The 23544-nt window shown below is 43.7% G+C and overlaps 1 protein-coding gene across 6 annotated transcripts in view; it reads left to right on the top strand.

The window, feature by feature from the left end:
- The window catches only part of LOC114588941 (uncharacterized), a 131907-nt gene that overhangs the window by 12944 nt on the left and 95419 nt on the right, over window positions 1-23544 (top strand). For 4 of the 6 annotated variants that reach the window (XM_028714754.2, XM_077922766.1, XM_028714756.2 and 1 more), the window contains 4 exons: window positions 1743-1832; window positions 4045-4110; window positions 5067-5152; window positions 22459-22685. In XM_028714754.2, the coding sequence (XP_028570587.2) occupies window positions 1743-1832; window positions 4045-4110; window positions 5067-5152; window positions 22459-22685 (469 nt within the window). Of the gene's footprint in view, window positions 1-1742; window positions 1833-4044; window positions 4111-5066; window positions 5153-9251; window positions 9594-22458; window positions 22686-23544 lie in introns of those variants that run through there. The other 2 variants (XM_028714755.2, XR_013391451.1) reach the window with 2 other exon arrangements.

Genomic DNA, 23544 nt, shown 5'->3' with positions numbered 1-23544 from the left:
AATTTGATTCCCTCCCTCTCTTTCTTTTTTCTTTTCCCTTTCTCCTGTGATGAGGCTACATTTTAATATTTTAATGTTTCAATATTTTAATGTTGTATTTTAATCTTGTTTTTAAGTTGTATTCATTCAACTTGTTTTTATTACTGCTTGTTAGCCGGCCTGAGCCCGGCCTTGGCTGGGGAGGGCGGGGTATAAATAAAAATTATTATTATTATTATTATTATTATTATTATTATTACTAGGTGGGGCTATTCAAATTTGTTGCTCAATCCCCTCCTTTTAATTATTACATTTTTATTTTATTTTCTTTCATTATACAATTACAGTGGTACCTCGCAAGACAAAAAACTCGCTAGACGAAAGGTATTTCCGTTTGCGAGTTGCCTCACAAGACGAATTTCCCTATGGGCTTGCTTCGCAAGACGAAAACGTCTCGCGACTTTGTTTCCTTTGTCTAAATAATAATTCGCAAGACGAAAAATTCGCTAGACGGCAAAACTTGCGGAACGAATTAATTTCGTCTTGCGGGGCACCACTGTACAAATTCACACCCATATTTTCACTTACATTTAAGGTATAACAATCCATATTGTGATTACCTCCCTCCCCCCCCCCCCCCGTGATTTCCCACCACCACATTGCAGCTTCTTCTATTTACATTTCATTTTCTGTTGTTTTGTATATCTTGTTATCATTTTTGCACAAAATAAATGACTTATCTATCCGGATTTTTACTTATCCCAAACTTCAATATCTAAAATGTCCGTATTTCCCAAAATCATATCCTCTCTTAACCAGCATAAACATGTGGCTTTATAATAGAGTTTTAAATCTGGCAGAGCGAAGCCTCCTTTTTTATCCATTAGTAATTTGTACTTGGACTGATGTGGGTGGCGCTGTGCTCTAAACCACAGAACCTAGGGCTTGCCAATCAGAAGGTTGGTGGTTCGAATCCCTGTGATGGGTGGGCTCCCGTTGCTTGGTCCCTGCTTCTGCCAACCTAGCAGTTCGAAAGCACATCAAGTGCAAGGAGATAAATAGGTACCACTCCGGCAGGAAGGTAAATGGCGTTTCCGTGCACTGCTCTGGTTTGCCAGAAGCGGCTTAGTCATGCTGGCCACATGACCCGGAAGCTGTCTGCGGACAAATGCCAGCTCCCTCGTCCTATAGAGCGAGATGAGCGTGCAACCCCAGAGTCATCCGTGACTGGACCTAATGGTCAGGGGTACCTTTGCCTGTAATTTATACTTGATACGTGGTTTCTTGCCCTGCCAAATAAACTTGGATATGTCCCTCTCCAGATTTTAAAACACTCCATTTCCTTATAATTGGTATCATTTGAAAAAGAAATAATATTTTGGGTAAAACATTCATTTTGATAGTCGAAATTCTTCCCCATAGTGTCAAATTTAATCTATTCCAGATTTCCATATCTTTTTTTATTTCTTTCCATACTTTATTATACATGGTTACCCCAATTCCTAAATATTTGACTTTCTTTGCTATTGACAGACCAAATTTTTTTGTAACTCATTTTTCTCTTGTTCACCCATATTTTTAACCATTAATTTCATTTTAAATTTATTCAATTTAAATTCTGAAACTCTACCGAATATACTCATTTTTTCCAGCATTTTCAATATACTTTCCTGTGCATTTTCCACCATTATTACTAAGTCACCTGCAAATGCCTTCAATTTACTGAATAAACAATTGTAATCAGCTTTCTTTTTCTTCTTAAGGATTAATATTTTAACCAAGACGTTTATGGGTAAGCGGACGAAAAGGAGCAGACTTGAACACCTGCGGATAAACATTGCCCTCATTGAAAGGTATTAGCAAAATTTATTGTTTGTTTAATAAAAATTATATACAATGGACAACAGAAACAAACTCATGGTTTTCAAAAGGAATAAGACAATAAAACTCTGGGATTTTATATGCATGAAAGTTTCCCCAGGTTGTTTGACCCTTTTAAAAATATAGTTCTCTTTTTCTTTCCTATAAAAGACTGTACAATCTTCTCTGTTTAGAGTTTAAACTTAACACATTACTTTGTATACTAAAACATATTTACACATGTGTGTGTATGTGTCTCTCTCACTCTCACTCTACAGTTGATAACTGTCAGTTTGCATTTTTTGGTGCAGAGGGTATTTGATGTACAGAGATCTTTCCTTTTGATGTGCAAAGATCTTTCACATTCTAATTGATTCAAGTAGGTTTCTGGAAGCTTTTTCTGTGTGATACAAGCTGGTGCCAGGTGAAAGTTTCTAGATAAAAAACAAGTCTCTATTCTGCTTAGAAATAAGTAGAAGGCTCTTGATGTTTAGGTTATAATTTCAAAGGAGCTGAACAGCTTGTTCAAACTCTTCTATTATCTCTTTCTATCAAGGTCATGCTGACTGTAATAATAGGCCAGAAGGAGCCTGTTTCACTTTCTCTTTTGTTCTGGTGTGGTGTTCTGTACAGAGTACAGTCATACCTCGGGTTGAAGTAGCTTCAGGATGAGTATTTTCAGGTTGCGCTCCGCGGTGACCCGGAAGTAACGGAGCGCGTTACTTCCGGGTTTCGCCACTCACGCATGTGCAGACGCTCAAAATGATTTCACGCGCATGCGCAGGAGCGGCGAATCACCAGGCTCACGGACGTGGGTTGCGTTCGCTTCAGGATGCAAATGGGGCTCCGGAATGGATCCTGTTCACATCCAGAGGTACCACTGTATGCTTAGTCTTTAGGTTTCAGTATATTGTAAGTTTTAAGTTAAGTCTACTGCAACTGGATTTCTTGTGGACAGTGCCGATCCTGAAGATAATGGATTCATAACTGTTAAGCTCATTTGTCTTCAGTAGTAAAAGCTCTGCTGGATGAAGCTAATTGCCTCTGGTCTATTTTGGGGGAATCATGCAAAGTATTTAAGCTTTTACTCTGCTAACTATATGTTGGGATCTGCTCTGGATCAATATTGAGGCAGAATTCATGACAGAAACTGCCTATTATGGTGATGTCATAGGATTCTGTATTACATTAACTCTTTCCATAGCATTTTGGATTAACCACTCCCACAAAAACTACCAATAAAAACAGTTTAAAACTATTTTAAAGCATTCAGTAATAACTACAATCAACTAAAAACCAGATCAAAACACATGTCTGGGTAGGCTTGCCTAAAGAGAAATGTTTTTAGCAGGTGCCGAGAAGCATATAGGCAGGGGGTTTCAAAGCATAGGTGTTGCTATGCTAAAAGATTGATTCCTTATAATGCAGAATGGGAATTATGTGGCATCTGTAACAGTGCCAGTTCCGCAGATCAAAGCGGTTGAGTGAGTGTATAAGCTCTGCCCAGGTTCCTTACAAGTACCTGGAATCAGTCTCAGATCCTGTGATGCTGTCATTATACAGCAGAATATAAGAAGCTAAGCAACAACAACCAAAAGACAGGTCTCCTTTCTAAAGAGCGCATTTAATTTTAACAGTAACATAGGGCTGTAGCTAACTAAATTACAGTCAGAATAAACCAATTGAAAATTAAGTTTTCTGCCCCACTGTTTTCAGTTGGTTTACAAACCTGCCCAAGCTCTGAGATCATCAGGGAATCTTTCTTTCAGTCCTACCACCCTCACAGACATGTCTGGTGAGGATGTGAGAGAGGGCTTTCTTAGTGGCTGCTCCTAGACTTTGAAACTCCCTTATTAGAGAAGCTAGACTGGCTCCTTCCTTGTTGTCCTTCCTCAAGCTAGTGAAGACTGTTTTATTCCAACAAACTTTTGCAACTGGCTGCTTTTAAGGAAAGGGCTTTTAACGGTGTGCTGTTTTCACCAGCTGCATTTTAATAAATTGTATTTTACATCAATCATTCTAATTATATTATACTTTTAAACTTTTATATGTTTTTAGCTTTCCATGTTTTACCCATGTTTAATTTTTGTGTGTGAGCCGCCTTTAGTTCAGTTTCTGGGGAAAAGGTGGGACAACACTAAAAAGATAATAATAAAGATAATAATAGATAATGAGCAAATCACCCAGATTTCTTCTGTATTTCAGGTTGTATGAAGTGGACGCTGATGACGTGGAAGAAGTTGATTGGGAAGAGATAGCCAGTGCTATAGGGTACATTAAAAAATATTTGTCAGTAACATGGGGGAAGTGCCTACAATTCTGTGTCCTTGTTGTCAAGTTCTGAATGTATTGCTGGTCTGTATAATGCAGGGATTGGGAACCTGTGGCCCTCCAGATGTTGCTGGACTCCCAACTCTCATCAGCTCCCAGACAGCATGGCAAATACTCAGGGATGATAGGCGTTGGAGTCTCAACAACCTCTGGAAGGCCACAGATTTTCCCACCTCTGATCCAAGAAGAAGAATTCCCTACTGAATGTAAGAGAAGGAAGAATGCCTCTAGAAGAGGTGATCCCTTCATGAAAGAGAAGGATTCTGCTTCTTAGATCAGGGCTGGAGAACCTGTACCCCTCTACATAGTTGCAGGATCAATGGTCAGGAGATGATGGGAGTTGTAGTCCAACATCATGTGGAGGTTCATAAGCCTCCCATCTCAGGTGTATGGAAAGGAGCATGTAATGTTTCTGAACGCGTCTATTAGAAGCGTTTTGGCAAGTATCGATAGCAAAGTAAAACACAGTTAAGAACTGTCTCCTGGATCAGGAGAACGGCGAGCTCCATGGACCATAGATGTTGACTGCTTTGTTTACAGGAGCAATCTTTCAATTTTCATTAAATACATGCATACATAATTTTATATGTATGCCACCTTTCCACTTTTCAAACCAGGCTCAAAGCAGCTTACAGATGAAAAAAAAATGCATAACTACAACATAACAAAAGTAGTCAATAAATGCAATAAATAAATAAAAAATAAAGAACCAAACTAAACGATTTCCACATAAATCACAAGATTTAAAAATAAAGATGCGAAAAACCAACATCAAGAAACATCCCCCCCCCCCAATGTGAGCAAATAAATGTGGGTTGGTCGCTTTTTCATTCTCTCATGCAAGCAGTATTGCAGAATAATTTATCTTTTTATATACCCCCTTCTCTGCCCCACAGGAATGTCCCTCCATATTATATTCGGAGCAGATTTTACAGAATCAAGGCTTACCGTGTCCCTCATTGGAATAACAGAAGCTTCATGGGTGAGTTTGCTGGTCTTTCCACTTCCTTGGGGACAGGAAACCTGCGGCTCCACTCAGAAATTGTTTAGAATACAACTCCCATGATCCCCTGACCATTATCATGTTGGCTGGGGCTAATGGGAATTGGAGTCCAACATCTGGAGGGCCATCGGATCCCAATCCCTCACCCAGCTTGTGTCTAGTTTTTTTATCCCATCTATTGAACATATGAATCTTTTTCTAATGTACTTGGGCGGGGGACCTCAGCTCTGGGGAGACTTTCTCTGACGCTCAGCACTCTCACGCCCCTTCCTTGCCCTTCTCCAACCCCTTACTTGAGTGCTTTTGCTTGGCTGGAATGTGTCATTGAACGCTGATGGTGCCTCTTGCTTGCTTGAATGGAGGATAGAGAAGGGTTTGTGTGACTGGAAACCAGTCTTCTGTAGGAAAGCTAACATTTGCATCCATTTTTCTGCACGCTTTTGTCCTCACCCCAACCACCACTGGCATGTGACTCCTGCAAAGTTGCCTGGGAAGGAACGTGACTCTTGGGCTAAAAAAGGTTCCCTCTGCCTGAACTGTGCACTGTGTGAAGAAGTGCTATCCTTTGTGTGGAGGGCACCACGTTGGCTAATGCAGCTTTAGCCTAAAGCCAGCCCATCTTTCCAGTTGCCTTTTCGCACTTGTCACATACCTCTGAGCTGCATTCATGCTCTTTCTATGTGTGTGGATGTTGTGGTAAGAATTTACTTCTACATGCGTATCTGTATTGTGATAAGGTTAGAGTACACAGGGGGTTCTTAAAGCACATAATTTGAAGAAGTCTATATGGGGTTTGGAATAGGTATAAAGACCTCTTAGAAAGGAAAATGCCAAACTAGATAGAAGCAGTGAAAAAGTGAAACATGTCAGTGAAAAAGACAAACATGAAAGAAAATTGGGGTACTTATAAAGATATAATTCAAAGAAGGCCAACCAATATTTAAAAAGAGAAAAGATATACAGTGGTACCTCGGGTTAAGAACTTAATTCGTTCTGGAGGTCCATTCTTAACCTGAAACTGTTCTTAACCTGAGGTACGACTTTAGGTAACGGAGCCTCCCACTGCCGCTGTGCGATTTCTGTTCTCACCCTGAAGCAAAGTTCTTAACCCGAGGTACTATTTCTGGGTTAGCAGAGTCTGTAACCTGAAGTGTCTGTAACCTGAAGCGTCCGTAACACGAGGTACCACTGTACAAGACTGTATCAATGACTGGTTTCAGTACCATCAACTAAATCCTTTTTCCTTTATTTTAAAAAGATAAAGGAAAAAGGATTTAGTAAGAAAAGCTTGGAGTGTGAAAAAGTTATAATGGTTAACAGAGAAAAACTAACTTCCACAATTCATAATTTTTTGTTAGAATGGGAGACTAAGGAAGAAACAACAAAGGCAGCAATGATCCCATGGGCAATTGATTTGGGACATAACATAGACATGATATCCTGGGAGAGGCTGTGGAAAAAGCATTAAGCTTTTCAGTATGTCACACCCTAAAGGAAAACCTACAAAAGATGGTACCTCAACCTGACTAAATTGGTCAAAATGTATAAAAGAGGATCTAAGATGTGTTGGAAATGAGAAGAAATAGAGGGGACGTGTTGGGGATGTAAGAAAGTTAAGGAATATTAGATGATATAGACAGAAATAAAAAAAGATGTTAAGGCTGACATTTCCCCCCAAAATGGTAATGTTCCTTTTAGGTATAGCAGAGGGTGAGATACCTAAGAATGTTTTAAATCTTTTTCTTTATGCAACTGGTACGGCCAGAGTAGCATATGCACAAATGTTGAAGGACAAAAACAGCTCAACAAAAGAGGGTTGGCAGAATAAGTTAAAAGAATACGTTACCAATCCTGACTATAAAGATAAGAAACCAGGATGTACATACCTTGAGAGAGGAGTGGGAGAATATTTAAAGAATAACGTAAATCTCCAAGTAGGACTAGATATGAATAGCAGCTGAATTAATTGGAAGGTATAGGAAGATTTGTAGCACAACTAAGATTAAAAAGGAACCCATGGAGGGAGGTGTGGGGAAGAAAGAACAAGGCAGACGGATAATGAAATGGATGTGCCAATTTACTGTAAAAGCATAAAGATTTTTTTTTTTTAATGACTTCTACACCACCTTGTTCATTACCCTGGTGGGGGAACGCATCTTAAAAAAACACACCCAGAAACCAAGGAAATAAAACAAATCCATCATCCAGGAGGGACCCAGCATTTATTAAAACTCTTGCAGTGGGATAGCCTTGCCAACCAGCTGCTCAGATGCTAGTTAGGACTGCCAACTGATGAGAGGCAACTCAGAACAAAGCTTATACAGTAGTTCAGACACATCAAACAAAGAGTACTAAGCATCTGAACATTCTTAAACATACATCAGAAAAGCTTATAGGTCATGAGAAGTAAAACACGCATGGCTCCATATTGGTATCCCCACAATCACCTTAGAGCGCCCCAAATATACCCATGCCATTTTAAGTTTTGGGTGTCATATGTTGCCCTGGTAGCCAAGCCTGTGAACGGAGCTTATTGACAGTCCTCTCTCTTATCTCACTCCCTTACCTCTTCCATTCCATTCCTGCCCCGACCTGGCCACAGTGATCCATGCGACGGTCACCTCCAGGCTTGACTACTGTAATTCGCTCTTCACGGGGCTGCCCTTGAAGCCGTCTCAGAAACTCCAGCGGGTGCAGAATGCTGCAGTGAGGCTCCTCACAGGGTCCCTGCCATGGGAGCATATTCACCCAGTGCTTTTCCAGCTGCACTGGCTCCCAGTGGAGTACAGGGTCAGATTTAAGGTGCTGGTTCATGGCCTAGGACCTTCGTACCTACGGGACCGCCTCACCCAGTACGCCCCACAGAGAGCCTCGAGGTCCATAAATAGCAACACCCTAGTGGTCCTGGGCCCTAAGGAAGTTAGATTAGCCTCAACCAGAACCAGGGCCTTCTCAACACTGGCTCTGGCCTGGTGGAACACTCTGCCTCATGAGACCAGGGCCCCGCAGGACCTGATTTCTTTCTGCAGGGCCTGTAAGGCAGAGTTGTTCCGCCTGGCCTTTGGCTTGGAGCCAATTTGATTCCCTCCCCCTTTTTCTGTTTTCTTTTTCCTTTCCGCTCCTGTGATGAGGCTGCATTTTAATATTTCAATGTTTCAGTATTTTAATCTTGTTTTTAAGTTGTATTCATTCAACTTGTTTTTATTATTGCTTGTTAGCTGCCCTGAGACCGGCCTTGGCTGGGGAGGGCAGGGTATAAATAAAAATTATTATTATTATTAGTCCCTGAGCCTCTCAGGAAGCCTCAAGGATTTCTGATTAGCTCTCTGGTGCTGACTCATGATAGACATCCTGGAGGGCCATTTGTGCCATTTTCAGGGTTTTTTGTTTGCAGCCTAGAGAGCATACAGTTTTAAAATGCAGTCCTTGCACAGAAAGCAAGCCTTTCCTTTCATGCAATTAAAAGCAAAACATTGAAGAGTTATTAAAATAAAAAATATACACCTTGGTTCTCTTAATTTTTATATCAGTGTCACTCAGGACAAGGCAGCTTCCAAAGTTGTGGAAGGTGAACCAGGAACTCTTTCATGCTACCTCTCTTTGATTCCTTGGATGTTCCACCTGAACTGAAAATGGCAAGGCAGTTGGAGCAGTGCGGGGCCCCTTTACAACTGCGCAACCTTGCCACCATCTGCAACCAACTGTGCTCCATGAGAGATGCTAGTTTTGACTTCCTGATAAGGTTCTTGACCCTTACCAGTCTTATCAGTTAGTATTACCTTGTTCTGTGGGTTCAAGTGTTGGAGGCGGGGCAAACCAACTATTGAAAATCCAGCAAGATCAGAGCATAATAAGAGCCCTGCAGAGTCAGGCCAAAGGTCCATCTGGCCCAGCTTCCTAATCTCACATTGGCCAACCAGATGCCCGTTAATTATGGGAACCATGCAAGCAGCGCTCCCTGCCCCCCACTTGTGATTCCCAGCAACTGGCATTCAGAGGCATGTTGCTTCCAGCAGTGGAAGGAGAACATAGCCATTGTGGCTCATTGAGATTTCGTATTTGTTTGTGTCTTTTTAAGAAATCATGACTCATCTGTATGAAGTGACACTTCCAATGTTAAAGAAACAACAGGCAGAGCTAATGGCAAGAAAGAATATAACTGTGGAGCCCCAGCAAGTTGAAGACCACAGTTGGAAAAGAGTTTTCAAGTTCAGCGACATCTTTCATGACAGCGACTATATCTCTGATGATGACTCGGACGATGATCAGGAGAATTAGGACCTGGAGCTTCCAATGCTAAGAGCCAGCAGAACTCTCTGAGTTCATAACAGACAGACAGTAATTCCACTGATAAAAAGAAAGAATATAATTTTTTCCCCTTCACTTTATAAAAAGATAAATAAAGCTTTATTTAATTTTGGAGGATTGTACTTAATATTTTATTACTACTTTGTATTTGAAGGAGCAACAGACACATTGTCCATCAAAAGAATTATGGGAGAGGCTTTGAATCCACTGGGGTCCGGGAAGCTACCCCCAGAAATTCCTGTCCAAGATACGTTCATGCTGTATCTCTGCTAGGTTATTTTGGGGGAGGTGTATATTATTTTGGTGACCAGTGACATTTATTGTTTGGTCTGATATAAAGGTGCAACATTCAGTTCCCACTAAAGTACAGACTCCTCCTTGCTTATCTAAGAGGTAAAATAGGCAAAGTATTCTCTAATTTTTCCCCCTTGGTTATATGTATTTTCTTTTTCCTTTGTATTTTCTTTTGTTGTAAATATGTATGTTTTCTAATTTGTACTTAATAAAAATTACCGTATTTTTCACTCCATAACACGCACCCGACCATAACACACACATAGTTTTTAGAGGAGGAAAATCCGTAGGCATGCCACCCGTAGGCATTCCCTCCATAACACGCACAGACATTTCCCCTTACTTTCTAGGAGGAAAAAAGTGAGTGTTGTAGTGCAAAAAATATGGTATTTTAAAAAGAGGTAAAATAGAGCACTCCTCAAGAAACGCTCCCTGAATTCAGAAACATCTGTCCAGTTGCCACTGTCCCCTTCTTGGGCAAGATTTTTGAGCTGGTGGAGTTTAGGACAAGTTTTAAAACAGAAACTGCTTTGGTCACCTTGTATGATGGATGATGCAAAGTTCAAGAATGGCTAAAAGAAAACAAGGCACACAATTGCAACAACTTTCTCACTAAAAGAGCTTCTGTAGCTACAGCAGATTAGCAAGGGGAAACCAAAGCAACCATATGGCTGCATTTAAACACCCGAAATAACATCAGATAAGCAAGACAAATACTTGAAAACAAAGGAGAGCCCCTTTAGCAGTTTAAAAAGTGGGTCCCTGTACCAGAAAATAAATATGGATTTTCTGACTGTCTCAGGTTCCTGCTTCTCAGCCAGCATCAAGCATCCTTTATTCTGCCTAAAAGTGTGTGAGACTGAGTTCATAATGGTGATGGTTCCTTTTACTTTGGTTCACACATCTGGGGGCATCATGTTGGCTAGGTCTATTAGCATCCATGTAAAAGTTAGTCAGACCCTCCAGATGTTGCTGAACTGCAACTCCCACCAGTCCTAGCAAACATCTGGCCATTGGCCAGGGATGATATGAGTTGTAGTTCAACATCATCAGGTGCACCAAAGATTCCTCATGCCTGCCTTATAGCTTAAGCCATGGGTAGGCAAACTAAGGCCCAGGAGCCGGATCCAGCCCAATCGCCTTCTAAATCCGGCCCACGGACGGGCCAGGAATCAGTGTGTTTTTACATGAGTAGAATGTGCCCTTTTATTTAAAATGCACCTCTGGGTTATTTGTGGGCCAAAATAATTTGTTCATTCCCCCCCCTAAAAAAAATTGTCCGCCCCCCAAGGTCTGAGGGAAAGTGAACCGGCCCCCTGCTGAAAAAGTTTGCTGACCCCTGGCTTAAGCCAAGCAGGGTTAACAGCAATTGGTTTGGGCTTTGCTGCCTCCTGGGCACATCAGTTGCCTCTTGGGCAAGTTTTATGGCTCTCTTGTTCACACATGCAGCTTCACAGTAAGGCCATGAATCTCATTTTGTTATCTCTGAAGCCTCTGCTCTGAACCGTAGACCAAAGGAGGGCTCGTGGGAGTGTATGGGTGCAGGGATACCACTAGAGTGCTTTATTAAAAGAAAGTTGTAAACCTGCAGCAAATCAACCTGCCAAGTCTTACAGCCTTTATAGACGTGTGATGGGCACCACAGGAAGAGATGGCTTGTCCGAGCCCAAGCAAACATTAATGCATTCTTTATACACAAAGCAGCTTAAGTCACTTAGGCCAGCACTTCCCTTCACTTCATCTGATTAGATGAGGGCACAGGTGGTAAATAGCCAAATCTTACAAATAGTTCCCATTCCTGGGCTCAGAGCCCAGCACTCTAAGCCCACAATTAAGGATAACACCTAAGAAAACCAATTAGCTTATATCAAAGCAAGTTAATACAAACATTCGAGCTCAGTGCTATAACTACCAATTAATTGTGGGGTCATCTTGACTACCAAGGTTGTATATGCAGAGCTTCCAGAACAGTTCACTTGGGGTTCAACATACCCTCCTCATATTGTTAGACTTCTCCCTTTGGCCTCAGTGTGTAGAACCAAACAATTTAAAATGTCATGGAAGGCCTGTGAACACCATGTTGGACTAATTGTTATTCACTGCAAGAATGAGCTCGCATACGTTTATCCACTTGCTTTGATTTATGCTTATTGGTTTGCTTTGATGCTATGCTTATCTCTTGGCTTGGGACACTTGGCTAGGGAGGGAAGTTATAAGTTCAGCTTGGAGGCCTGCTACCTAGGTCTTCACAGACAGGTGGCCTTAATTGGCCAGCTGGAATGCAATGTTTTTTTGTGTAAGCAATTAAAAAAAATGCTTGCCTGGGTGCAGACAGTCATGATGAACACTTGCTCTCTTGTTTTTTGCCCTGAATCAAGGCAGCAAGACTCTGCAGGCTTTTGTAAATTTGCCCTTTCTTATAATGAAGCACTGTGACTTGACCAGGCTGGTATTTCAGCATCCTTTAGCATCAAACCACTCGTACAGGGCCTCCTTTGGATCAGGACACTCACCCTACATAGCCAATGGTCAGGGGATGATAGGGATTGTAGTCAGAACATCTTGCAAGGCATCAAATTGCCTTATGTTTCTGTTGCATTTGAATTGTAGTCTCCAGCCTAGTAAGCCAGCATAGTGCTCTTCAGTCTTGGGTTCCACAGATACTGCCTGGATTCTCATCAGCCCTCACTGTTGGCCATGTCTGCTGGGACTGATGGGGGTTGCAGTCCAGCAACATCAGGGGACATCAGGGGACCCAAGAGTAAAGATACAGCATCTTCACTGTCTTATAAGAATTTTAAGATACACACACACACAGTATATTTGTTGTTGTTGTTTAGTCATTTAGTCGTGTCCGACTCTTCGTGACCCCATGGACGAGAGCACGCCAGGCACTCCTGTCTTCCACTGCCTCCCGCATTTTGGTCAAACTCATGCTGGTAGCTTCGAGAACAGTACAGTGGTGCCCCGCAAGACGAATGCCTCGCAAGACGAAAAACTCGCTAGACGAAAGGGTTTTCCGTTTTTTGAGTCGTTCCGCAAGACGAATTTCCCTATGGGCTTGCTTCGCAAGACGAAACGTCTTGCGAGTTCTTGCGAGTTCGTTTCCTTTTTCTTAAAGCCGCTAAGCCGTTAATAGCCGCTAAGCCGTTAATAGCCGCTAAGCCGCTAATAGCCGTGCTTCGCAAGACGAAAAAACCGCAAGACGAAGAGACTCGTGGAACGGATTAATTTTGTCTTGTGAGGCACCACTGTATCCAACCATCTCGTCCTCTGTCGTCCCCTTCTCCTTGTGCCCTCCATCTTTCCCAACATCAGGGTCTTTTCCAGGGAGTCTTCTCTTCTCATGAGGTAGCCAAAGTATTGGAGCTTCAGCTTCACGATCTGTCCTTCCAGTGAGCACTCAGGGCTGATTTCCTTAAGAATGGATAGGTTTGATCTTCTTGCAGTCCATGGGACTTTCAAGGGTCTCCTCCAGCACCATAATTCAAAAGCATCAATTCTTCGGCGATCAGCCTTCTTTATGATCCAGCTCTCGCTTCCATACATCACTACTGGGAAAACCATAGCTTTAACTATACGGACCTTTGTTGGCAAGGTGATGTCTCTGCTTTTTAAGATGCTGTCTAGATTTGCCATCGCCTTTCTCCCAAGGAGCAGGCGTCTCTTAATTTTGTGGCTGCTGTCACCATCTGCAGTAATCATTGAGCCCAAGAAAGTAAAATCTCTCACTGCCTCCATTTCTTCCCCTTCTATTTGCCAGGAGGTGATGGGACCAGTGGCCATGATCTTTGTTTTTTTGATGTTGAGCTTCAAACCATATTTTGTGCTCTCATCTTTCACCCTCATTAAAAGGTTCTTTAATTTCTCCTTTCTTTCTGCCATCAATGTTGTGTCATCTGCATATCTGAGGTTGTTGAGATTTCCCCCCTGCAATCTTAATTCCTGCTAGGGATTCATCCAGCCCAGCCTTTTGCATGATGAATTCTGCATATAAGTTAAATAAGCAGGGAGACAATATACAGCCTTGTCGTACTCCTTTCCCAATTTTGAACCAGTCAGTTGTTCCATATCCAGTTCTAACTGTAGCTTCTTGTTCCACATAGAGATTTCTCAGGAGACACACACACTGTGGTACCTTGGGTTAAGTACTTAATTCGTTCCGGAGGTCCATTCTTAATCTGAAACTGTTCTTAACCTGAAGCACCACTTTAGCTAATGGGGCCTCCTGCTGCCCCTGCGCCGCCAGAGCACAATTTCTGTTCTCATCCTGAAGCAAAGTTCTTAACCTGAAGCACTATTTTTGGGTTAGCGGAGTCTGTAACCTGAAGCGTATGTAACCTGAAGCATATGTAATCCGAGGTACCACTGTATATTAAATGTTCATAAATGTACCAAGCAAGCACATACATAAAATGTATAGACCACATGTCTGAGACCCACAGAAAAAGTCCTGAAACCATTTGTCTCTTCCAAATTGACCTCAAATATTTCTCTGCAAGATCAAAGGAAATGAGGAGCCTCCCCACTGTCTCTTTGCTCACAAATCCTGTCTCAAGGGCACAGTTAAGATGTGAATAGGGTGAGCCTGTGACCTTGATTCAGGAAAACAAAAGAGTGGCCTGGATGCCCAGGTAATCCAATCAAGTAACCTAGCAGACAGGAGAAAAAACAACGCACTCAGATTTCTGTTGTCGTTTGCCTGCCCCTGTATGTATGATGTATTGGGGGTGGTCTTGGGCTACACCCCTTCTGTGGTGCATGTATGAAGTTTTTGGGGGTGGTCTTGGACTCCAGGGTGGGCAGTTTAAAATGTCTATATAAGGGCTTGCACGCATGGCTCGGGGTCCTCTTCCTCTCTCCTGCATGTGAGGGGAGCACCCTGTTACAACAGTTAATAAAAGATCAGGCTTACTAGCTGCTTTGCTTCTCAATATTCTCTGGTTGGTCTCTGTTATTTTATCCTATCAACAGAGAACCTGTAAAAGGACTTTATATGGGCTCTTGGGTACCCATAAGGGAAAAGGAGCAGGTTTTTTTCTTATATCTTGATCATGAATGGGGGACTTGACCTGGCATGTGTAACAGAGACTTGGTTGGATGAAGCAGATGGGCCTGTCCTTGCCGCTGCTTGTCCACCAGGTTTGTCTTACGCACAGCCTTGTGGGCGGGGGGGCGGGTTGCAGTGATTTTTAGGAAGTCATTGGTTTGCACCAGGCGTCCTATTGGGAAGACCCAGTTCTCTGAGTGCATGTTCTAGAAGTTGGGCAATAGGGGCAGAACAGGATTCCTTTTGGTGTATTGACCTCCCCGCTGCACCAAGGATTCCCTGCCCGAGCTGCTTCGGGTCGTGGCGGATGTCCTCCTGGAGACACGTGGTTTGGTTGTCCTAGGGGATTTTAACATCCATGCCAACACGACCTTACAAGGTGCCGCTCGGGACTTCGTGGAAAGCATGGCCTCCATGGGGCTGTCCCTGAATAAGTCTGACCCAACTCAATTAATTCGTTCTGCCAGTTTTTTCGTCTAGCGAATTTTTCGCCTTGTGAAGCACGAAATCCCATAGGAATGCATTGAAATTCAATTAATGTGTTCCTATGGTCAAAAAAAGTCCAAACCAAGCCAAATTTGGTACAACAGGAGTTTATTAAGGGCTCTTTAAAGTCACACATACTGTAAAGAGCATTTCAAAAATTGAAGGAACAATAAATTAAGTTTCTAAACATGACAGAAAAACATTAAAAAATCAACAAAGTGTACTGTACATACATTTTCTAAGACTCTGGGGGACAACTCGAAGAAGGTTCCTCTTCCATTCTTTGCTTCTTGCTGAAGAACCTGTCCATGGTCTGCTGCTTCACCCGCCTTTTCAGCACCTCCCTGAAAGGCGACATGACCCTCGTATCAAAAGTGTTCCCAAGGTCATGTGCCACGTGCTTGTCAGGGTGGTGCCGCTGTGTAAAAGCCTGCACATCCTTCCACTTCTGGCAAATGTCCCTCAGTTCTTTGGAGGACAGCCGTTCCTCAGTTGCTTCCTCCTCTTCCAGCGAGGCCTGCTCCTGCGCAGCCTCTGCCTGCAGGTCGACCAGCTCCTGGGTGGTCAGCTAGTGGTCGTGCTCCTCCACCAGCTCGCTGACGTCCTCCTCTGTGACCTCCAGGCCCATGGTCCTCCCCAAGGCAACAATGTCCTGCACCACTGTTGACTCTGGTGCATCAGAGTCACTTGGTGCCACACAGTCCGGCCACAGGCTGCGCCAAGCGCAATTCAAATTTCTCTGGCTGATCCCGTTCCAGGCCGTGGTGATCATCTTCAAGCAGGTGACGATGTCGAAGTGGTCCTTCCAGAATTCCCGCAGGGTGATGGTGGTGCAATCAGTCACCTCGAAGCATCGCCTGAAAAGCTCCTTGGTGTAGAGTTTTTTGAAATTGGCGATGACCTGCTGATCCATCGGCTGGAGCAGTGGCGTGGTGTTGGGCGGCAGAAACATGATTCTGATGAAGCTGAACTCCTCCAGCAAGTCCACCTCAAGGCCTTTAGGATGAGCAGGAGCATTGTCCATCAGAAGCAAAGCCTTCAGCGGCAGGTCGTTGTCCAGCAGGTACTGTTTGACAGCAGGGACAAAAGCAAGATTGACCCAGTCCACAAACAGCACACGTGTGACCCAAGCCTTACTATTGGATCGCCACATGACACTCAGCCGCTCCTTGTCGACCTTGTGTTTCTTGAAGGCCCGTGGGTTCTCCGAGTGGTACACCAGCAGGGGCTTGATCTTCAGGTCGCCACTTGCGTTGGCACAGAAGAGCAGGGTCAGACGGTCCTTCATGGGCTTGTGGCCAGGCAACTTGGCCTCCTCCTGTGTGATGAAAGTCCTTTTGGGCAGCCTCTTCCAAAACAGCCCGGTCTTGTCGCAGTTGAAGACCTGCTGTGGAACGTAGCCCTCCGCCTTCACAGCCTCCAGGAACTCCGCTGCAAAGTCTTCAGCCGCAGGAACATCAGAACTGGCAGCCTCTCCATGCCTGACCACGCTGTGGATTCCAGATCTTGCCTTGAACCGGTCAAACCAACCTCTGCTTGCCTTGAAGACTTCTGGCTCGCCTGAGGTTCCTGGCTGTTCCCGGACGAGGTCTGCGTGCAAGGCCTTGGCCTTCTCACAAATGACGGCCTCAGTCACTGTGTCCCCTGCACGCTGCTTCTCTTCTAACCAGATGAGCAGCAACTTCTCGACCTCCTCCAGAACAGCTGGGCGGTTCTTCACGATCCTGGTGACTCCCTTGGCTGCATCAGTCGCAAGGATCTTCTCCCTCATCTTCAGGATGGTGCCGATGGTTGATGGGTTCCTGCCGTACTCCCTGGCGAGGTCTGTCACACGCATTCCACCGTCGTGCTTCCGGATGATCTCCTTCTTCATTTCCAGCGTCACCTTCTCCTTCTTCTTCTCACCGGCCTCTGCAGCAGCAGTCTTCTTGGGTCCCACGGCAGCACAGCTCCTACCTTCGTAAACTCAGAAAAAGAAGGAAAAAAATCAGCAATGCAAACCCAGAACCAAGTCCTTGAATTCCAAACACCCAACCCAAAATCCAACCCCCCCCAAAAAAGTTTTAGAAGCTTAACTTACGAAATGGCTGCAAATCAGCAAAGTCTTCAAAATCCTCAAATGGCTGCAAAAGAAGTTTTGGAAAAGCTTTAAAAATCACCAAAGTCTTCAAAAACCTCAACTGTTCCCCCAGCCACCCACCCACCACACAGAAATTGCAAACCCCTCCCCAACTGTTGCAAACCCCTCCCTCCTCAACTGTTCCCCCAGCCCCTCCCCAACTGTTGCAAACCCCTCCCCAACTGTTGCAAACCCCTCCCCAACTGTTCCCCCAGCCACCCAGCACACGGAAATTCAAAACCAAAAATATTTTTTTTAAAAAAAAACAACATGGCCCAATGGTCACAAAAAATCATAAAAATGCAGAAAAAACGACACAAGCTTCCAGATTCTTGCAAACCCCTCCCCAACTGTTCCCCCAGCCAGCCACCACACAGAAATTCAAAACCAATTTTTTTAAAAAAACAACAACAACATGGACCAATGGTCACAGAAAATCATAAAAATTCAAAAAACAACAACACACAAGCTTCCAGATTCTTGCAAACCCCTCCTCAACTGTTCCCCCAGCCACCCAGCACACAGAAATTCAAAACCAGATTAAAAAACAAAAAACAAAACCAACATGGCCCAATGGTCACAGAAAATCATAAAAATTCAAAAAAAGCAAAAAAAAAAACACCCCACAAGCTTTCAGATTCTTGCAAAACCCTCCTCAACTGTTCCCCCAGCCACCCAGCACACAGAAATTCAAATCCAGAATTTTTTTTAAAAAAACAACAACATGGCCCAATGGTCACAGAAAATCATAAAAATGCAGAAAAAACCACACAAGCTTCCAGATTCTTGCAAACCCCTCCCCAACTGTTCCCCCAGCCACCCAGCACACAGAATTCAAAACCAAAATTTTTTTTTTTAAAAAAAAAAACAACATGGCCCAATGGTCACAGAAAATCATAAAAATGCAGAAAAACCCACACAAGCTTCCAGATTCTTGCAAACCCCTCCCCAACTGTTCCCCCAGCCACCCAGCACACAGAAATTCAAAACCAATTTTTTTCTTGTAAAAAAAACAACAACATGGCTCAATGGTCACAGAAAATCATAAAAATGCAGAAAAACCCACACAAGCTTCCAGATTCTTGCAAACCCCTCCCCAACTGTTCCCCCAGCCAGCCACCACACAGAAATTCAAATCCAGAATATTTTTTTTTTTAAAAAAAAATGGCCCAATGGTCACAGAAAATCATAAAAATTCAAAAAAAAAAAAAAAAAATCACACAAGCTCCCAGATTCTTGCAAACCCCTCCTCAACTGTTCCCCCAGCCACCCAGCACACAGAAATTCAAACCCAGATTTTTTTAAAAAAACAAAACAGCAGAGTGGCCCAATGGTCGCAAAAAATCATAAAAATGCAGAAAAAACCACACAAGCTCCCAGATTCTTGCACACCTCTCCCCAACATCAAGTCCTTGAATTCCAAACACCCCAACCCAAAATCCAAAACCCCCCAAAAAAGTTTCAAAAGTTTAACTTACCAAATGGCTGCAAAAGAAGTTTTGGAAAAGCTTCAAAAATTCAGCAAAGTCTTCTAAAACCTCAAAAAAGGCTACCACACCGTGTGCTATGTGTTGCTCCTCGAAGTCAAGTCGCAACTGCACCTCGTCAAGCAATGCACCCTGTGTTTTAACGGTTTTAAGACAAAGGAAACAAACTTGCAAGACGTTTTCGTCTTGCGAAGCAAGCCCATAGGGAAATTCGTCTTGCGAAGCAGCTCGAAAAACGGAAAACCCTTTCGTCTAGCGAGTTTTCCGTCTTGCGAGGCATTCATCTTGCGGGGCACCACTGTAGTTTGTTGGGGTGCTGAGAGTTATTAAGAGGTTCCTGTTCCACTCACAGAGCTGCAATTTACAGAGGTTTAACAATCCCACTTCATAAGGAACTGTGGTAACAGCTGTGAGTGAAATACTTCCTTGCCCTTTTAAATCTTTGCATTTTCAAACATTTTCAAAGATGAGCTGGCTTTGAAAATAAGACTAGCACCCTTACTGAAAGGAAATTGAACTGATAAGACTTCTTAGTAAATATTTATGATGCTGCAGTAATTAAGCTACACTTCACATGTGCAGGATGTTTTGATGGAAAACTTATTTTGGCTTGTATATAAGAGTTGTGGGGTGATAACATGTATGGGAAAGGTCTGTAATCAACAGGGAAACTGTTCTCATGGGAAATAGCCATTGTTGTCACTTGTGCTGGTATTCTGATGTCGGAAATTAATCCAAGATGTCAAAATGGCACAAGTGGGCCAGTGCTATGCAGCAGCAGTGTGAGAAAGCAATGATAATTAATCAGGTGGTGATTTATCTTTATCAAATAATGGGTTTTTGTGGTTCAAAGTGTTTGTAATGGGGGCAGTCCTGAGTGTGGCCTGCCTATGTATTATCCTAATGCAACCTTAATCGCTAAACAGAATCAATGCCTCTTCCACGTACATCAAGTTAAAGGAGACTTTTCTATGTAAATGATCTGCTCATTTTGCGGATATGAATATTTATGCTCTGTCTACCAAACATAGGCATTTCATTTTCACCTGATGAAAATAAACTGCTCTGATATGCTCAGCAGCTACTGGACCTTGCAATTTTTGCTTGCTACTTCATATTTGTGAGGGTGGGGCTATTCTGGCGCATAGGGAAGTAGAAAAGAGCATCAAAGGAGAGAAATACAAGATGACCAATTTGTCTACTGCATTCATACCTTAATTCCTCACACACACCCGCTCACACATCCAGTTTAACCTAAGATGAAAAAGGAAGGGAGTATCTCCTTTCTTCAAAATAACAGTTGATTGCCAAGACTGCTGCCAAGTGATTTTTCAGCCTAACTACTGCTTGGAGCAGGTGCTTGGATTCTCCCTTCCTCCCCAACTTCCATTCTGTGACCCCAAGAAGCAATTTTGCTGAGAGATAAAAGTTTTCTCAGAGGCCACACTAAGTTCAGTTTGGGAGGAGCGGAGAGCTCTAGTACTGTACTTTGTCTGGGAGGAAGTGTGGAGGGGTAGAGTCTTTTGTATACTTTATGTTTGAATTTCTTCACTAATGCTTTATTCTGGATTGTTTTATTTCATATTTTAATGTGTGGTAAACCGCTTTGAGATTTCTTCTTAAAAATATAAAGTGGTATAGAAAGGACTTGAATACAGTGGTACCTCGGGTTAAGTACTTAATTCGTTCTGGAGGTCCGTACTTAACCTGAAACTGTTCTTAACCTGAAGCACCACTTTAGCTAATGGGGCCTTCTGCTGCCGCCGCGCCACCAGAGCCCGATTTCTGTTCTCATCCTGAAGCAAAGTTCTTAACCTGAAGCACTATTTCTGGGTTAGCAGAGTCTGTAACCTGAAGCGTATGTAACCTGAAGCGTATGTAACCCGAGGTACCACTGTAATAATTGTAGTTCTGTAAGGGGAACAGGGGCTTCTTAACAACTCTCAGCACCTTTAACAAACTACATCTCCCATAATTCTTTGTTGGAAGTCATGTTTGTTTAAAGTGGTAGCATAACGCTTTTAATATGGCCTTCCTCTGCCTTCTGGCTGTGATAGTGTGTGTGTGTGTGTGTGTGTGTTTTTTTAGAGCATTCTAGATTTTTAGCTTAAAAAAACTTGGGCTATCCTTGATTGTCATAGCTCCCCCTTAATGGGTTTAAGTAAAATCTATGACTGCTTGTTCTCACAAATGGTAGAATGAAGTGACCCATAACTGTTGAGACCTGCAATTAGTTCACCTGGTGATTGGTCAGTTTCTCCTCTAACTGTTCCAGGTTCCCATAGTTGCAAAGCAACTCCCCATAGTGACACTTTTGCCAAATAAATACATAACTACATACATACGCGCGCGTGCACACACACACACACACACGCCACATCACGGCAGCTTTGTCCAGGTCTCCCCCCACCACACTTTTTAAAAGAACAACCTTTAATCTCCAAAGAACCTTGTTGTTGTTGTTTTTAATGTAACTAATCTAATTTAAAAGCTGTGTCAAGATATTTCTAATAACGAATGCAAAGTTGCATTTGTATACTATTTTTGATTTAAATGTTCTACTTTTCATTTTAAAATTATTTTTACTCCATTTATTTATTGCACACATTTTTCTCCAAGGAGCTCAAGGTGGCATACGTGGTTCACACCTCATTTAATCCCCACAGCAGCCCTGAGGAAGGTCAGGCAGAGAGGCAGTGACTGGCCCAAGGTCAGCAGGAGAGCTTCATGGCCGAGTGAGGATTCAAATCCTGGTCTCTCCCAGGCCCAGCACTCCAACCACTTAATTGAGCTTTTCCTGAACAACTGTGAATGTTGTTTCCTTTCTTGAGCACTAGAGCTTGAATAGCTGTTTATGTGTTTGGATTATGATTTGCCCAGAACAGAGGCATTAATTCTCCAGATTATTGAGGGGCGCCGATGTGATGTTGCGCGACATCCTGACGTCGCATGTATGACATCACAAGGAACCAGGGGGTGGAGCTGAACACCCTCTGAACATTGAGGTGGCCTGGCTCCCTCAAAAAATACATTGGGGGGGGGGGACTGCCTCATTTACACCCTTTAGGAGTTGGCACATATGGCCCTGAAAGTTCATGGAAGATTTGACAATGCATAAACTGGCACAGTCTCCTAAGTGCAGAGTTGTCCTGGGACTTCACGACTGCTGGCCCATCTTATCAGCCAGAGGGTTTTACAGTTTGATATGTGTGTGTGTGCTTTCTTAAACTCGGTTGTTTAGCAACCCCTTGCGCTGGTGTGGTGTTGCTGCGCCCTACCCTGCTGTTGGCTATTGTTTTATAAACACGGTTAGCGTCCCCTGTTGCCGCGACAACCAGCCTCACCATTCCCCAGAGAGGAGAAGGAGAGAGTGTATGTGTACATTTGGTTCCTCGGGATTTCTTTTCCTTCATTTCAAGGCCTTGACGTAACCCAGAGGGGCGTCTCTATACTCAGCTTGACTCTGAATCCATCCTCTCCCCTCCAACGTGGTGCAGCCCAAAAAGAGCTGGGAGCCACAACAAGATCCCTCTCGTTCCAGAGCAGTGGTGGGCATCTCAAGTGTGGCACCACTGGGCAGCCATGGCAGCAGCCATCCCTGAGCAGAAGACCGCCCAGAAGGTGCGCTTGCCCCGGCGCCGCAGCGTCAGCCAGATCTGTCCCCCGCCACGGAGGCCAATGACTTTGGCAGAGTTGTACCCAGGCTGTGAGAACGAGCGGCTAGGAGTGGCCCGCGAGAGCATGCTCCAGAACCATCTCATCGCTAAGGTGAGGAGGCTATGGCGCGGGACTGGAGGGAGGGAGGTCCCCAGGCCGCTTTTGGGGACCTCTTAGGATCTGTGTATGTGGCATTTTCACAAGTTGATGTGACTGTCAGCAAAATGACCTCTGACAGCCTTCACACCCCCACCCCAGCTGCTTTGGGACATAGAGAGTCAGAGCACTGGTCCATCAGGCTCAGTGCTGTCTACACTGACTGGCAGAAGCTCTCAAGGGTTTTATGGAGTAACTTTCCCCAGCTCTACCTGGAGGCACCAGGGACTGCCACTGAGCTGTAGCACTAAAAACAAAGCAAGTTTCCAGTCCTCATTGTGTTTTAAAGGCTGATTAAAATAGAAACACAGGGAGCTGCCATAAAACTAAGTCAGGCCTACTGGCTCATCTGGTTCAGTATTGTCCACACTGACTAGCAGCAGCTCTTCAGGGTTTTGGACAGGGGCCTTACCAAACTCTAGCAAGTTGAATTTGGGACTTCCTGACTGCAAAGCAGATGTTCTACCACTGAGCTACAGCTCTTTCTCCTCCATTGGGCCTGGCTGTAGCAGTAGCCATTTTCTATTGGGTGTGAGAAGTATATCTGGCAACCATGGCAACCTGTTTTCATATTAAGTTATGCCAATCTTTAATCTACAGTAATAAACCATAGAAAAAGTTAAGATCGACACACACCTATTCACAGCTTCTCACTGAGGGAATTTTACTTTCCTACAGTGATACGGAGTGGCGGAAGTTCAAAATGGCTGCTTTCACACCCAGCTTCATGGTGCAGGGGCTCACATGGAAGCCACATGGTGGTGGTCTTGGGAGGGTGCGAGGTCTCCAGCAGCTGCCTGGGGCAGGCAGATAG

Source organism: Podarcis muralis, chromosome Z (genome assembly GCF_964188315.1).
Source record: "Podarcis muralis chromosome Z, rPodMur119.hap1.1, whole genome shotgun sequence".
Lineage (NCBI taxonomy): Eukaryota > Metazoa > Chordata > Lepidosauria > Squamata > Lacertidae > Podarcis > Podarcis muralis.
This window is presented reverse-complemented; position numbering and strand designations above follow the sequence as displayed.